Raw genomic sequence first — 11,753 nt, 5'->3', positions numbered from 1 at the left:
AGCATAGTATTTGCTTTCTAGCCATCGCAATTTGCTGCTCTCTTTTTCTTGTTGTAGCAAGAAATATCGTGTGTTTCTTTTCATCCTCACTTATGAGTTACACTACTCCAGATAATAATACATCAAGTATATTGTTTTCCAAATCCTTTCCTAAGTTAATTTATTCATTTATTCACTACATATTTGTTACTCAACAATCATATGCCAGATTTAATGATAGGGTCTGGGAATACAATGTTAATCAAGTGTGGGTAGAATTGTATTGTTTTGTTCACACAACATTACTTCCTCCTCTCTCTTCGTAACACTACCTCTTTTCATTTGAGGAAACTGTCCCTCCCCAGTTCCACTTCTGGTAGGGCTGCCTGTCACATGACCCCACTGGCCCAGGATGTAAGGCTGGGAATATGCTGTGGGACTGATTTTAGTTGTTCTTTCCCTTGGCTACAGTGATTGGTCCAAGCATTAGTCCAATCCCAGAGCATTGGTCCGAATCCAGGACTTCACCCTCAGATTTTATACTTGAATGCCAGGAGAGAGAGACCCTTTTTTTCATGATCAGTAAATGGGGATGATATAACCTGGAGCCGTTTATAGCCAAACCACGCACAACCTTCTCTCAGACACATGGAGGAAGTTCCCTGCAGTGAGAAAGAAGAAGACTATCATAGAGAGAAACAAAAATGAAAGAGATGAAGGGATAATAGAGATAGAACATGGAAGATGAAGGGAGACAGAGATAGAAGACTGGCATATAGAGCAAAGCACAGATGAGAAACAGATGGAGAAGAGAGAGATTTGATACCTTCAAACAAGGATCTGGAATGCCTGAATATATAGCTATTAAATCCCTTTTTAACGTAGATGAGTTTCAGTAGCTTTTATTCTCATTTGCACATAAAGAGATCTAATATTAAACAGACACAGTCTCTGCCCTCAAGGAAAGTCTACTGGAGACCCAGAGGTAGGAGGGCAAAGCCAAAGTGGTGGGATAGGTGCTGAGACTGGGAAATGCAGGTGTTGGGAATGCATAGACAAGGAAGCTGAACCTCCAGGGAGGACTTCCCAGAGGAAGTGTCATTTAAGCTAGTGCAGGTAGAGGGAACCTCATGTTTGAAGTTTTCAAGTTTGCAAAAGAATGCAAAACACATTTGAAAAAGTGCAAGAAGTTCTGTCTGAGGGTAGTCAGCAAGGGAGGGCTGTTGAGAGAGGACTCTGGAGATATAAGTGAAGAACAGGTCTTGAGGAGCCTCATAAACCCTGTTAAGAATTTTAAACAGCTATGAAAGAGAAATGGACATATTACCAGTATTTATTCATTCACTTATTTGACTTGTATAAAGCACTAAATATACCTCAGACTTTGGGCTGGAAGTACGGGGCAGAAGACAATAGTTTGTTTTCAAAGACCTCATGGTCCAATGTCTTTCCTTAGATCTATGTATCTAAAAAACTTCATAATTCAGTTTACTTTCTAGGTCCTTTATGTTTTCTCTTCCAAATTAGTATCACTGTATCAAGATAGTCAAGAACAAACATTAAAATTCTTGTCAGATTACTAAAATTTATTATGACTTAGACTTCTCAGTGCCTCAGTTTTCTCAACTAACATAGATTAAATGGGTTCAGGTGGCTCCTTCAGGGAATATGGGAATTTACAAGGAGTATTTTATGTTAATGAATGATGATCTTTTCCCCCTCATTTTTAGATTTTGTTGAATATTCTAGTTTACAAACTCAATGGTAAACTGTCAAGTTTTACATTGGGGTGATGCAGGAAATTAATAATATAACTTTCCATACTCAATGCCCCTAATCAATGTAGAAAGGTTTGTTGAATATTTTATGTTAAAAATTATCCATTAAACTGGTCAGTCCAATTTCTGAAACAAATTGCAGATTAATCAGTTGTATTGGCAGAGGTAACTGTTAAAAATAGCATGTCATAAATTACTTGTCTTTGTTCAGTGAACATATTAAAATACTTGTACGGGAATTCACACAGCTAATATGGGTCTTCAACTTTTTTTTTTTTTAATCTGTATACCCTGGAGCAAAGGAGGTAAGATTGATAAATTAATCAGCGGTGAGGGTAAAATTGCACAGACTAAAGACTTCTACTTAAAGAAAATGTCTTTATTGCCTCTTTCATCAAATGGCAATAATGCTGAGAAGTGGAAGGGTTGCCATCACACCTCGAGACGAGTGCTGTTGAGCACTTGATTAGATGGAGGCCAGTCTTCTTACTCACCTCTGTGTCAGGCTGACACTCATCTACTCAAGTGGTGAAATAATGACAACACTGCTGTTATTAATCTAAAGATTGCATTGGCAGTTTTGTTAAAAAAAATAAAAAGATTTATAAACCTAGAAGGGACCTAGAAAGTACAGTTAACTAATCTTAGATAAATAACCGTGGATCATGCTTTTTAGGGTTTTCAGATGAAGAACATTTCTATCTTTTATCTATAAGAGATATTTCAGAATTTAATACTTGGTATTGTCAAAAGATGTGTTGCTTCTTCATTCATTCACTTACTCATTAATTCAACAATTTTGTATATAGGGCCAACTATGTATTAGGCAATGAGGCAAATGTGATTCTACAACTTTCAGGGAATTTATAACCTAGTAAGGAAGAAGGGCAATACAACGAAATATGATAAATGATGATGAATATTATGATAAGCAAAGTATAGGGATGACAGAAACCCTTGATGGGTATTTCTCACCTGGACTAGGGGGTTGGAGAAGACTTGTTAGGGGAAGTAAGTTTTAAGTTGAGTTGGAAGCAAAAAATAAGAGTTTCCAATCGAGGTTGGGGTGGAGCAGGGAGTGAGGGATTAAAAAGAGAATTTTCTAGGCTGAGGAACAGTACTGTGAAGGCGGGAAGGTAAAAGGTTTCAGGCTACATTCTAGGATTTTGATTACCTTAGGCATCAGGTTATGGAAGGACTTTTTATGGGAGATAGTATTCCTATGTTTGTTTTTAGGGTCATGCTTATCAACATCACAAAAATTTTGCAATCCAGTTGTACTGTTTTTCATGCTTGTTGGCTGGTGGGATTCCACCAGTGGTGTGGGCCTGGGTTCCTATATGACTTGGAATTAGGCATGTGGGCAAAGCTCTACCTGGGGCTCTGGTAAACTTAGGGCCCCAGGATGATAGGACCCTAATGGAGAAGAAGTAGTGATTAAGAGTATAAGCTCTAACATAAAACCCTAGCCTAGAAACTCAATTTTTGTATTTCCAAAACCTATGACTTTGGGCAAGTTAACACAAATTTACAACTTATTTCCCACATACATTTAACATGGAAACCGTAATAAAAAATATGTTCCTCATAGGTTTGTTATGATGATTCAAAGAATTAGTGAAAGAAGCACCTTAGTACATTTGGTAAATGTTAGAATGTAAGTTATTGTTGTTTTTGTTATTATTATTCCTATCTCATCTGATTCCAAGGGATAGGAGAAGCCAGTTTAATTATCATTACTGAAAAAAAAGCCATCATTTCCTATTCTCTATTCTTCAGATTTATTTCAGAATCGTGATATCTTGTTCCCAGACTTTGATTTTACCATTCCAGCGGCAGGTGGTCCATAGGTTGCCAGATGTAAAGCTCTGATTTAAAACCCCTGGGTGTGTGTTTATAACTAATTTGGGGGAATATTTGAATATTGGAAACTCCAAATATAATTAGCACCTGGTAAGGTGTGTGTGTTTTTGACAGCATAAGGCTGGAATATGGCTTTCCCCCCAAGAGTGAGAGAAGATGGGAAGCATGTCATCAGAGCTCTTAGTGACAATCACAATGACATCTGCTTTTTAGATCTGGACCCTGTTTTCTCAGAATTGGGACTTAATGCATTATATATTTTTTCTTCTTGAGGGAGAATAGGGAAAGCAGACCTGAGCAGACCATAATCAGGAAGTCCTGATTGTTTAAAAGGCAGAGAGGTCATGAAGATACAGGAAGAGAAAACCACATGCTAGGATCCCTAATTCTAAGCCCCAGTGGAATATGAATAGGCTCTTATTTATACATACTGGTCTCAACTCTGAGACTACCTCAGATAAGAGGCAGAAAGGCCCCCATTCCAAATTACGGGGCATCTGTAGCTAATGACTGTATTCAGTTATAGTGCGTATGGCAGGTGAATGTTCCCCTCTCTGACTTGTTCCTGCTATTATCCAGATAGCTACTCTTGTTTTTCTTTTTGCTTTTTTTCTTGCTAAAATCACAGAGCCGAGAAAAGTAGTAGCAAGCCATCGGGACCTGCTAATCAAATCTGAGAGAACAGGCCTCCAATCTCAGCTCATCATATGACTTAAGAGGCCCTCATTTAGACAGGACCTGAAAAGTCCCTTCTAAAGCCTTTACAAAGTGAGAATAATCTTCATTATGTGCTACAGATTTCACAGGAAAAAAACGGATTAGGGGCCTGTCATTGGAAAGATAATTAATGTGCTGGAGAGAAGTATAGGCAATAGAGAGAAAAATTTCTCCATAATAAGATAAGAAAAAAATTTACAACAGCCAGGGTAGATAATGACTAAATGTTAAGAAGCAGTTCCTGCTGGTTTGATTTTTACAGTATAATTACAGAGAGAGAGACAGAGACAGAGATAGAGAGACAGAGAGAGAAAGAAGGAGAGGCAGAGAGGGAGAGAGAGAGATAGACAGAAAAAGGGGGGCGGGGAGAGAGAGAAAGGGAGAGAAGAGACACATACTCATATACACAAAGGAAATAACTCACATACACAAAATATAATCTCAGGATCAAAAGGTACGTTAAAGGGTTTTTGTTGTTGGATTGATATTTGTTTATCTTTCCTGGATCTAAAAAGATTATATCTTTTACTATGTTAAAGTCTTCTAAAACATCTTGCTAAATCTCCTCTCAATATATTCTTGGTCAAAATATTGTTGTGGACTGGGAAATTATTTTGAAGTTGTTTTCTAAGCTCCTTTCTAGCTAAAGAAGCCTTAGACAGCAATTTTTCTCCGCTGTTTAATTCAACTATCTTGCTGCTCATGGTTCTTGCTGAAATTGGTGTTATTTCAGGCCCTGAAGCAAATGGTCCTTTGCCCCTTTTCTAATTTCCTCTTTTCCAGACAGCAGGACTTGGCTTTTTATCAAGGAATCAAATGCCCACCCAATGGGCCTGCTGGGACTTTTCCCAACCAAAACACATTTCTTTCCTGCGAATGTGTAATCATTTGCAAGTGAGTACACGGCCCAAAACCTGTTGATAGGAAATGTTGGAAGAGCCAGTTCTTTTTCTGTGGTGCTAGATGTATCTTCAACACAAATAATTAATCATTATGACTTGCTATTTATTTAATTATAATTGCAGTAAAAATTTGAAAGTGGGAGGAAAGGAGAGATCACCGCTATACTTTGGTGGGTTTGTATTGAATTCAGAATCAGGTCCTAAACTTTGCATTTCAATTGCATTCTATCCAATTGAAATACATATCGTATGACTGCAATGTATCTGGCTCCATGTTAGGCACAAAAAAATCTAAAAATGAATAAGGAAGTATTGCCTCATGGTTTACTAGGGGAGACAGAGAAAAATAACTTCAATAAAATGAAATGCTCATAGTACAGGATGAATAAATACAACAGTGTAGGGGAAGAAACAGTGCTGCCTGTGGTTGTGTATCTGTTTGGATTTCATGGAGGAGGTGACCCTGGAGTTGGTGCTTGAAGAATTGAATAGAATTCACTGGGCAGAAAAGTAGGAAGGGACATTTCACCGTCATCCAAATTATCTCATGAAACCCAAATGTGATCATGACATTCTTTTGCTTCAAGAATTCCAATGAAGGCGGAAGGCGCGGGCGGAAGGCGGGGACGCGCGGCGCGGGGGGGTTCTCAGGCGCGCACCGTCCTCTTCTCTCTGGGTCTCGGAAGTCTGAGCCAGTGACCGGCGGCGGCTGCAGCGCGTGGGTCCCTGCGGCCTCGGAAAATCCTGCAAAAATGTCTCTGTACCCATCTCTTGAAGACCTGAAGGTAGACAAGGTGATTCAGGCTCAAACTGCCTTTTCTGCAAACCCTGCCAACCCAGCAATTCTATCTGAAGCTTCTGCTCCCATCTCTCAAGATGGAAATCTCTATCCTAAACTGTATCCGGAGCTCTCTCAGTACATGGGCCTGAGTTTAAATGAAGAAGAAATATGTGCAAATATGGCCATGGTCCCTGGAGCACCAAGTCAGGGGTTGGTAGCAAGAGCTTCCAGTATGAACTATATGGTGGCTCCTGTAACTGGTAATGATACTGGAATCCGCAGAGCAGAAATTAAGCAAGGGATTCGGGAAGTCATTCTGTGTAAGGATCAAGATGGAAAAATTGGGCTCAGGCTTAAATCCATAGATAATGGTGTATTTGTTCAGCTGGTCCAGGCAAATCCTCCGTCCTCGTTGGTCGGCCTGCGATTCGGGGACCAGGTGCTCCAGATCAACGGGGAGAACTGTGCCGGCTGGAGCTCCGACCGAGCACACAAGGTGCTCAAACAGGCTTTCGGAGAGAAGATTACTATGACCATTCGTGACAGGCCCTTTGAACGGACAATTACCATGCATAAGGACAGTACTGGACATGTTGGCTTTGTCTTTAAAAATGGGAAAATCACATCCATAGTGAAAGACAGTTCTGCAGCTAGAAACGGTCTTCTCACGGAACACAGCATCTGTGAGGTCAACGGACAGAATGTCATTGGACTGAAGGACTCTCAAATCGCAGACATACTGTCAACAGCTGGGAATGTAGTTACTATTACAATCATGCCTGCTTTTATATTTGAACATATTATTAAACGGGTGGCACCAAGCATCATGAAAAGCTTGATGGATCACAGCGTTCCTGAGGTTTAGAAGTCACGGCGCCGTGGGAACTTCACTGAAGTTCTCCCGTTCACGTCTCCGGCAACTTACCTGTGTATTGTGCACATGAAGCTTTCTAGGAGCCAGCAAGCATATGCTGCATGAGGGCCTTCCTGTCTTACAGTAGGCCTGGGAATCTTACTGTGTGATCTGATATCTTGTTCAGACTTCAAGATAGTTGTAGCCTTATCCTGATTTTACAGTGGAAAGACTTACTTTCATAGACTAGTGTCTTTACTGGAAACCAGATGCTTTTACACCCGTGTCATTAGGATGACTGATAGAGGCTCCGCTTTGTTGGAGCCAGTCACCTTCAGTCCTGGGTATCAGGTAGTGCTGTTCATATCACTTTAGTTCTATGGTATAGGTGCATTTTTACTGTTACCATAGTACATTTAGAATGATTACTTTTTTCTTTCAGTTCTGTTTGTATAAAACACCGATTAAGTAACACTGGTTTCATTCCGTGTAAGCATTATTATACAGTGTATGTAGGCTGCAAGAGACTGTATTGACTATCATTACATTTTAACTACCTTTACTTAATATGCTTGGACTGTCGCCTTAACAAACAATGTTAAGCATCTAGAATAAAAGCCAAACTATTGCTGCCTTTCTAAAACCCCAAATGCAGTTCTCTGTTAAATTGAAACGGACACTAGCCAGAGCAGTGTAACGGTACATACAGCTGCTCAGTTGCATTTGAGATTTTCTAGTCCTTGTGTAATGGAAACTTTTCCTCTAAAAGTTACTGGTATCACTTTCTGAGAAATGAATCATTATATATTTAATGTAAAAATTCTTGTACTAAATAGGATAAACTTTGACTTCTTTTTCATGTGTAGATTAAGTGGGATAATACCTGGTTTTGGCACTTACATGTAACCTAGCTGCTTTGGGACGTCTTAGAATGCTATCCTGTTAATTTGTTCCATTTCCTGACCCCTCCCTGCAAACAGAATGACAGTGATACGTCATCCTGATTTGTTTTTCCTTCTCTTTGGTTTATGCCTATTCTATTTTAATTAAAAATGTATAAATAAAGTTTAAAAAAAAAAAAAAAAGAATTCCAATGAACTCACATTATTTAGAGAAAAAAGCCCCCAATACTTGGAAGTCATTAAGTTTTTTGTAAGCATGTGTCTGTCAATATGAAGTTTTCTAGTGTCCTTGAGGGCAGCTTCTATGCACAGAAAAGACTATTTGTGATTCTTTTGGATTTTCATATTAATATTTGACATATTACAAATCCAAATTAATTTCTCCTCAATCTTTTACATTCAACTTAGAAATCTTATTATCCTATTAAAAATGTAGCATATTTCAACAACCACTTTCAAGGGGATTTTTAAACACACTTAATTAAAATTGTTTAAACATTTTAAACTAAATTTATAAATTTAAAATACTTGATTTTTAAAAAAAATCCTAAATTAGCTGATTAACAAGTAAAATCTTTCTAAGTACTTAAGTAAATCTTAAGAAATCCAATTAATAAACTTTCAAAAATGATGAAATTTAGGTTCTTTTTAAATGCCTTGATGCTAAAATTCTCTTATGCCTTTGAAATTAAAACAAAACGATTAATAAATTATCTAATTATACAATTTAAATGGGAATCACAGAACTAACCCATTGGATACTCCAATATGCCAAATTCTCTTATGCGTTAAAAATATACAAATAACAAGTATACACATATGTAACTCCCAAATTAATACTGTGGGTTTACTTTACTTCATCATTTATATATTTATGCCTAAATTCTCTAGGGTTATATGACACTTACCCATTGTATCAGAGATTGCCAGCTGCCATACAGTTTCCAGTCTCTCATTCTTTCTTAGTAACGGGATCTTGATTTTATTCAGGGCAGCAGCAGGCCAGATATTATAAATTATGTTTCCCAGCCTTTTTGCATCTAGGGGTGGCCATGAGACCAACATCTGGCCAGCGAAGTGGCAGTGTTGTGTGTGACTTCTAGGAGAGCTGCTTACAGGAAAATGATTTCTTTGGGAACAGTCATTTAAAAAAAAAAATCTTTTTGCCTTTCTTCTTTCTTCCAGCTGCCATCTTGGACAATGAGGTGACCTTGAGGGTCAAAATAGAAAGAACCTGGGTGATTGTATTAGTTTGCCAGGGCTGCCATGACAAAATACCACAGATGGGTGGTTTAAGAACAGAAATTAATTTTCTCACAGTTCTGGAGGGTAGACGTCCCAGGTCAATGTGCCAGCAGATGTGGCTTCTTCTGAGGCCTCTCTCCTTTGCTTGGAGATGGCAGGCTTCTCACTGGGTACTCAGTGCTGCCCCTCAGCTGGTGTGTTGTCTGTGGCCTGATCTCCTCTTCTTATAAGGACACCAGTCATATTGAATTCAGGCCCACTCATATGATCTCATTTTACTTTAACTTCCTCTTTAAAGGCCCTATATCCAAATATGGTCACATTCTAAGTTACTGGGGGGTTAAAAGATATCAACATATGAATTTTGGAGGGTGGCAGTCCAGCCTAGTAACAGTCGTTATGGACTGAATATTTGTGTCCCCTCAAAATATATATGTTGAAGCCTAACTTCCAATGTGATAGTATCTGGAGGTGGGGCTTTAGGAGGTAATTTGGTCATGGGGTTGGAGCCCTCATAAGTGGGGGCTTGCTTCCTCTCTGCTCTCAGCCACGTGAGGAAAATAGGGAGAAGGTGGCTGATACAAGCCAGGAAGCAGGATCTCACCACTATGCCAGTGCCTTGATCTTGGACTTCCCAGCTTCCAGAACTGTGAGAAATAATGTTTGTTGTTTAAGGCACCAGTCGACAGTATTTTTGTTACAGCACCATGAACTAAGTCAAGAGTGCTGTAAGAAATGATAGGATTTTACCAAATCATGGAGGTCAAGGATGGCTCTGTAGAAATGAACAGAGATGTGAAGAATAGAAATTAACAAGTGAAGATATGGGGGTCGAGAAAGTATAATCCAGGAGGAGAACATGGTGAGAACAAAGGCCTACGGTAGACAAGGGGGCATATGGCTGTGTTCCTAGTGTGACAGAGCACCTGGTGACAGGAATAGCCAGAGGGTAAGTGGAGTGAGACCATGCAGACTCAGGTGGGTTAGGAATTTTTGTCTTACCTAAGAGCAATAGAAATCTCTTAATTGTTTGAAAAAGGGTGGCATGATCAGATTTGCATTTGAAAAGGTCACACTGGCTGTAGTTAGGAGAACAGACTGGCAGGGTGCCAGAATCAATGGGGAAAACAATATAGAAAAAAGGAAAGAAAAAGGCATAGGACTGGGTCTAGAGGAGGCCAACATTTTATAACTGGGGAAAGAAGTATGAGCCTTTAAACAACTTTTGCCAAGAAGTTCTCTGAGAGGAGGTGAGAGAAAGATCAGTAGCTGAAGGGCATGGGATTCAGATTTTTTTTTTAATTGGATAGACATGAGCATTTAAAAAAGTTGATGAGAAGCCACTGTGGAAAATGGTCTGCCAGTCTTCAAAAAGTTGAACATTGAATTACCACATGACTCAGTAATTCCATTCCTAGGTATACATGCAAAAAAATTGGAAACAGGTGTTCAAACAAAAACTTGTACACAAATGTTCATAGAAGCACTGTTTACAGTTGCCAAAAAGTGGAAACAAACCAAATGTCCATCAGTTGATGAATGGGTAAATAAAACGTGCCATATCCCTACAAAGAATTTTATTCAGCCATAAAAAGGAATTAAGTATTGATATTTACTACAATGTAAGTGGACTTTGAAAATATTATGCTAAGTGAAAGAAACCAGACACAAAAGGTCACATATTGTATAATTTCATTTATATGGCATATGTAGAATAGAAAAATTCATAGAGATATAAAACAGATTAGTGGTTTCCAGGGGCTGTAGGAAAGGCAAAATGAGGAATGATTGCTTAATGGATAAGGGGTTTCCTTTTGGGGTGATGAAATATTTGGAACCAGGTAGAGGTAATGGCTGTCCAACATTGTGAATGTACTAAATGTGACTCAATTGTACACTTTAAAATAGTTAATTTTATGTTACGTGAATTTTACCTCAATTTAAAAAAAAAGAAAAGAGAAGTTATTGGGAAGACTCCAGATAAAAAACAGGGGGAAGCTTTAATATGGAGTGGTAGGTTTCTGAGAATTTGTGAAGAGAGAGAATTAAAGCAAAAGTGGAGAGACTTGCCTAAACAAGTTTGTGGGATGGCTCCTTTATATTGTAACAGGAAGGAAGGAAGAATGATGGACAGGTATAGATGGGTTTGTGCATTGGTTATCAAGAAGTTGAGGAGAGACCCTACCTATTATGGCATCTTTTTTCTCCATGAATTGACATGAGATCACCATGTGCTGAGAGCAAAGGGGCTGAAGGTTGGGTTAACGACCTAAGGAGAATTTAAAAAATTGTTTTTGAAAAAGTTATTAGAGAAAGTGGGAGAGTGTAGACCAGAGGTAAATATTAAGATAGTTAGAGCTGGTTAGGTTCAGCCTGTTTGAGATCGGGCTTTTGAAGTTGTAAAGAAAGTAAACAATCTGCCATGTTATATGATTTTTTTCCTAGCTATATTTAGATACTCAGGTACAGACATGGAGAAAGAGTTGGACAGCTCATATTGGGGTTTTGCTGGACTTATATGATGAAAAGATAGTATAGCAAGAGAGTTAAGATGTTGACAAGAGTGCTGCTGAAACAATGAGTCATGAAATGAAGTTATCTCAGGAGGGAAATGAGGAAAGGAAAGAAAGTGTTAATTGAATAGCAGAAAATAGAGGGATCGATACACTGGCAGTGCTGATGAGGTTGAATAAAGACCAGGGGGTACCCAATCAAGTATGTCAAATATAGGAG

At 38.7% G+C, this 11,753-nt stretch overlaps 1 protein-coding gene across 1 annotated transcript; it reads left to right on the top strand.

The window, feature by feature from the left end:
- The first annotated feature begins 5,844 nt into the window (after window positions 1–5,844).
- LOC130708598 (syntenin-1-like) lies at window positions 5,845–7,938 on the top strand. The gene has a single exon (XM_057550136.1). The coding sequence runs from the start codon at window positions 5,992–5,994 to the stop codon at window positions 6,883–6,885; it is 894 nt and encodes a 297-aa protein (XP_057406119.1). The 5' UTR covers window positions 5,845–5,991; the 3' UTR covers window positions 6,886–7,938.
- The last annotated feature ends 3,815 nt before the right edge of the window (window positions 7,939–11,753 follow it).

Source organism: Balaenoptera acutorostrata, chromosome 7 (genome assembly GCF_949987535.1).
Source record: "Balaenoptera acutorostrata chromosome 7, mBalAcu1.1, whole genome shotgun sequence".
NCBI classification, from domain to species: domain Eukaryota; kingdom Metazoa; phylum Chordata; class Mammalia; order Artiodactyla; family Balaenopteridae; genus Balaenoptera; species Balaenoptera acutorostrata.
Note: the sequence above shows the minus strand (reverse complement) of the source record. Positions and strands in the feature narration are given on the sequence as shown.